We start from the raw sequence: 6,000 nt of genomic DNA, 5'->3' as shown, positions 1-6,000 counted from the left end.
GCTTTTAGGATTCAGGGAAACTGTCTCTTAAATCTGACTTCCTGCGTGCAGGTCAATTTCTTTGCCATTGTCCTCATTTCCTGTAAAACCTGAAATTGACTGGAGGTAAAGAGCAAGAGTTCTGGGAGGGGGTTGAGTTCCTCTGAATCATTCATTGGCCTTCCCATGGACTCAAGTGGCAAGAAACAATTGATGCTTTCAAATTTAAAAAAAAAATTCTTGCAAGTGTTGTTCTGTGAGATCTTTATTCTTTATCTCCTTCCTGATCTGGTTCGAGGGAGTCAGGAAGTCATCGTCCCCTGTCCCTCCTCAGCCCAGCACACCCCCTGTCCCTCAGGGTTTCTGACACCCTCAGGATGTGGGTTCTCACGCTGTGTCTCTCGCACAGTAATACACGGCCGTGTCCTCGGGTCTCAGACTCCTCAGCTCCATGAAGAGTGTACTCGTGGACGTGTCCCTGGTCAGGGTGACTCGGTCCTGGAACTTCTGTGCATAGTCTGTGTCACCATCTCCAGGGTCGATCCGTCCCATCCACTCGAGCCCTTGTCCAGGGGCCTGCCGCACCCAGTGCATATAGTAGTCGTTGAAGGTGTATCCGGACACCTTGCAGGAGATCTTCACGGACGTCCCCGGCTTCTTCAGCTCAGCCCCAGACTGCACCAGCTGGGCCTGGGAGTGGACACCTGCGGGAGGACATGGGAGGGGATGACATGCCTGTGACTGGCCCTGTCCCCTCCTCAGCCCAGAGACAGGGGAGCCCCTCACCTGCAGCCAGTGTCAGGAGGAAGAGGACTCTCCAGCTCCAGTCCATGGTGAGGGGCGGTGCTCTGTAGGGTGCACTCCTGGGGTGATGTTCTTGGGGCACAGACATGCCCATATTTAACCTGGTGCACATAAGCTCGTTTGCATATTCATGAGGCAGAGTACCTTATAGGGAGGCTGGGCCCTACCTGAGAACAAGCAGGCAGGACAAAGGGACCATCCTCATGGGAGTGAGGAGCCCAAGGCCCAGTTCTTCTTTGCAGATATGTCTCCTGGTCACATCCCTGAGCTCAGTGCAGACAGAGCTCCTCCCACTGGGGCCAAGCACCATGGAAGGTCCTGGTCCCTGTGAGCCCTCCCTGAGTGGCACAAAGAACCTTTGGCCCTGTGCGGGGATCTTGAATCTGAGAGTCTTACTCCTAGGATCTCAGGGTCCCCAAAATGCTGCACCAGTGAGTGAATCGCTCCCTGTCCCCCAGCTCCTCCTACTCGGAAGCCCTGGAAATGCCCGCTGGGCCCCTGGCTCTCCACGACTGTATCACGTTGGGTGAACACTTCTCACAGGAGAGGATATTGTAGCTCACAGCAGCTGTCTGTGTGCTTCTTTAAATCGGGTGACATTCTGTAGGAAGTCAGGGCCAGGCCCCAGGAGGGAAGCAGTTCTCACTCCCTGTACCTGCTCCAGGGCTGCAGGCCTGCCCCGGAGAGCCAGCGCCCCCTGAAGCCCAGCCCCTGTCCTGCAGGGTGTGTCCTGTCTCGGCTACCAGCCCATCTCCCTCAGCACCTCTAGTCCAGTGTAAGTGGCTGTGTCCTCCTTCAGGTGCTCGTTCAGGGCACCACGTGCTTCTGACATGGTCTCCTAAGACAGTGAGGGGGACTTACTAAACCCACATGCTCTGCACAGAGACCAGGGGCACTTCATGCCACCCAGGGGTCCCATTGCTGGAGCTACCAGAGGCCCTGACAGTCCACACTCAGGGTGAGTCCAGACCCTCAGGGCCCTGGGGCGTAGATTCTCCTTGAGGCTGCTCTGCACAAGGTACCACCGGAATGGATCTGCACATACTGACCTCATACACGAGCCCACTGCATGCCTACAGACACACACACACACACACACACACACACAGATAGAAGGTGGTGTTCTTGCTGACTCCAGACTTGCCCCTCCCTGTGTCTAGCACATGGGCAGTGACCCCACACTAACTCTAGGCCTGGGGACAGTGACTTCCTCTCTCCATCAGAACCACAGTGAACCTTCCAGAGCACAGATTAGGATGTTCATGCCCGTGTGTTTTTTCCTGCAGCACCTGGGACCCTGCAGATGCCCAGGGAGAGTGGGACATGGTGTCCCTCAAATACATATGGGGTCCTGTCCCTTCTTGGCCCAGTCAGGGCACAGAACCTTTCTGTTCCCTGAAACCCAGGCCTGGAGCAGAGACCCCTGAGGGTGAGGGTGAGGCACCTGGCTCAGGGGAGCTGCTCTCTTGGGGCACCTGAGGGGAGGGGCAGCCAGGGCACGTGAGTGAGTCCAGCTCATGAGGGGTGCCCTGCTTCTGCAGGACTCCTGGCCACCATGAGGGACTCACTTCTGTCCATCTTTGGGGATCCATCCTGCTGGTCACCTCCCCACTGACCCCCTGTCCATGGGCCCCAGGCCCTGGCATCTGGCGCAGCATCAGACTCTCTGCTTTGTCCCCAAGGATGGCACCAGCCAGGTCCCTGCGGGCCCCCCACCTCCTCACTCCTGGTCTGTGTTACTGGTGTAAACCTGGAACACACCTGATGCCCCACAAATCCCATGAGCACAGGGAACCTCTGGCAGAGTCACCAAGGGGACAGAGAGAGGAACGGTCTGAGGCCGAGGAGAGGGTCCTGAGCTGGGTCTGGAGCTGACGGGGTCACAGAGGCACAGCTGTCCTGCCCCTGAGTCGCTGTGATTGTTGTCTCTGGGTGTCCCTGAGTCCCCTTGTGTAGACACCATGTGTGTCCTGTGGCACCTGCAGCATAAACTGATCTTATCACACTGGGTGGTGTATGTGTGTGGAGGGCATTACAGCCTCAGGATTAAACAATAGGATCCGATGGAACTCCTCTGGCTGTGACCCTCACAAATCTGCTCCACGGACCACGTCCCCTGCCCCCAAATATCCCTGAGATGAAGGGTCCCGAGTCTGTATCTCTAAAACACGATCCTGTTCACTATTACTCACCCCTTAAGTGACATCACATGATGGTGGGCCCAGAGCAGGGAGGAATCCCCTCCCGCCCCAGAACACAGGTCAGGAGAGCCCTTCCCTGAGGGTCTGCCTGGAGGAGGTCTCGGGGATTTCTCAGGGATCAGGCCTCTCCCCCGTCAGAGCCATGAGGGGGTGTGTGGATCCCATCTGAGAACCTGGAGGCACTGGAGGGAAGGCCCACACCAGGGTGGGTGCGGCCCAGGCGCTGTCCTCCCTGTACCAGAGCCCCCTGTGCCCCCACCGTGCATGACCGTCCCCTGAAAGGGCTCCTGCTCCTTGTGCTCCTGCAGCTTCTGTTCCAGGGGAGCAGATCACTCTGTGCCCTGGGAGGAGCATTGGAGGTCATCCTCCAACCTCACTGAAGGGGTTTCATCGGGAGTGTTAAGTAGCAGCGCTGATGGGGAAACCCGGAGAGTGTGTCCGGCTCCCGGCTCACCAGGGTCACCCTCTGCTCTGGCTGCTGTAATGATGACCCACAGGAGGGGTGACTGATGAACAGGAGAAAATTCTTTCTCACGGCTGTGGGGTCTGGGATCCTGAGATCAGGTGCCAGCAGGTTGGGGGACTGGGGAGAGCCTCCTCCCTGGGGGGCTGTCCCTCCTGTGACGTCATGTGGAGGAAGGGGACAGGGGAGCCTCCTCAGTGCTGCTTCACGAGGGCCCTGACCCCACTCATGGGGCTCCGCCTCCTGACCTCAGTGCTTCCCAGAGGCCCCGCCTCCTAACACAGCATGTTGGCCATTGGGGTTCAAAGTGCACATTTTGAGGTAGTTTCAGTTTTAACCTGATAGCAACCCCTGAAGAATCAATACATAATTCCAGCAACCGGAAGGCTGCTCGGAGAGAGCCCATCACCTGAGGAATCTCACGGATCCTTGGAAGCCTCTCATCTTTGGACCCACAAGGCTGATGCACCTGTTTCATAATCGGGTCATGACTTTGGGGAGTAGACTCCCTCCACCCAGACTCTGGACCAACCCCTGGACAATTGGATTATTAGCATTACTTTGCTATTATTATTGCTTGCTGACATGTAAACATACTTCCTATTGACTCAGGTTATTGTACCTGCGTCTGCCTGCAAGGTTGGCTGCTGAGGAGGCAGGAACCAGGAAGGCTCAGTGAGGGTTAGGAAGGCCTGGGATGATGGGCAGGGGCACGGGGGGGCCAGGGACCCGAGAGCCTGAATAGAATCCTAGGTTTGAGGCAGAGACACACCCTGTGAGCAGACGATAGGGTCAGACCATGTCCACTAAGTAGTCCAGTCCCAGCGTATTTTAGGTTTCTGGTGTTTCTGGGATGCACCCGAGTTTGGCTGACTCACCAGTAGATGGGCGTTGGGCTGTGGATGGGGTCAGACCCTCCTTGGGCTCTGGATCGGTGTCCAAGTTTTCATTTTTCTCTCAAAAACACGACAACTTGTTTTTCAATGTCCTGGCTATTGTCATGTCTGCAAACATCTGGGGACAAATCGGGAGACACGTGGTTGGCAAGGTCCTGGGAGGACTTTGCGATGCCTAGAAGCGGGTTTGTGGGTCAAATGTTTGCTTTTGCAGAGGCTCCATTTGCAAGTCAAGGGCCGTTGGCTTCCGTTCCTCTACTCTCCTGTGATCCTGCAAGCTGACCACAAATGACTGAGTGGCAGCCCCTATAACAATGCTTAGAGATTGTCCTGTCCACCTATTCACACTCTTGCAGTGTCCCCTTAAATCAGGGAGAAGATTTCTGTCTGATGCGGAAATGGACTAATTTTATGCTCAGGGCCTCAGCTACGGTGCTGGGTGCCTATACAAAGTCTGTAGACTGCATCCCACAGGGCCTTGGGATGCCTCGATCTTCCTGAGAACACAGCCTTAGGTCAGCCCACATGGAGGGAAAGGCGTCCACGGTCACTCCCGGCAGGCCCAGGCTGCCAGCCTGCAGCCCAGCCCCTTCCCAGTCCTTTGCATGTGCACCTGATGCTCTAGCCACCTGTTCTCCTGATTTTGGTGGCTCCCTGGAGGCTGCCTGTCTGTCTGATGACCGCCAGGTAGGCACAGGTAAGAACCCTTCATACTGTGTGTGCACAGGTGTTTGGAGACTGGTGGACATTCACAGCTACACGCACAGGTGTGTCCACAGAGAAGGGAGCTAACAGAGGTAGCCAGATGGAGGCTCATGTGTCACCTTAGCATAGCTCAAGCATAGGGGGGATCCCAGGGCAGGGAGGGTTACAGGCTGAGGCAGGAGACGTGGTAAACAAGCATCACCCGGTGGTGAGCATGGTGGTCCCTCAGGTGGAAGAGGCTTCCACAGATCCCTCTTCCAGAACCACCTGAAGTTTCTCTACAATGTCAATTTATTTTGCAAAAGAGGACTTCAAACTTGTACTTCCTGTTTAGGCCTTGGGGGGAGGGTAAAGAGCAGAGGTGTCACCCTGGAGCTCAGCACGGGCCCTGGGCACTGGGCAGAGGGTGCGCCCTCTCCAAGCAGGCCTGCCCTCCAGGCACAGCCCTCCTCTCTGCAGTGTCAGATTTAGCAAGAATCCAGTAGAGAGAATGGGGTCGGATTATCCAGAACCCTAGTTCAGTTCTGACAGACCATTGTCTGATGCGGTCAGCCAGCCCCACTGTGGGTACTTCAGCCTCAGCTAGGATAGGACACTAGGGGCAACGACAGTCACCATGAGTCCCACTACACCAGCGCTGTGCCTCAGTTTCCACAGGCTCTCACACAGGCCTTCCGGAGAGGCAGCAGACAGAGGGGGCACTGTAATCCTCCCCACCCCTGGGATCAGGATTGAAATTGCTGGCGAGCATTGATGGGCGTGCTGAGGAGAGGGGCCTCCTGGACTCACTCTGTTGTGTGCGGGAAGGAGAGGAGTTTGTACGTGGGAATCGGGCGCCCGTCCTTGGACCAAGCCCTGGGCCTCTGTGTGCACCCATCCCCCTCCAGGGAGGGTCATAATGCAGCGGACTTTCAGGAGAGTGAGGGTGTGTGTCTGCAGCCCTACTGAGGGG

At 56.5% G+C, this 6,000-nt stretch overlaps 1 gene segment (V, D, J or C); it reads right to left on the bottom strand.

Moving 5' to 3' along the window:
* Positions 1–257: 257 nt before the first annotated feature.
* LOC140850670 (immunoglobulin heavy variable 1-46-like) lies at positions 258–880 on the bottom strand. The segment is given in 2 exon segments: positions 258–683; positions 766–880. Coding segments are annotated over 2 exon segments (429 nt in total).
* Between the last annotated feature and the right edge of the window lie 5,120 nt (positions 881–6,000).

This window comes from Manis javanica, chromosome 8 (assembly GCF_040802235.1).
Source record: "Manis javanica isolate MJ-LG chromosome 8, MJ_LKY, whole genome shotgun sequence".
In the NCBI taxonomy this organism is placed as follows: Eukaryota; Metazoa; Chordata; class Mammalia; order Pholidota; family Manidae; genus Manis; species Manis javanica.
The sequence above is the reverse complement of the archived record's forward strand: the minus strand, read 5'-3'. Positions and strand labels throughout refer to the sequence as shown.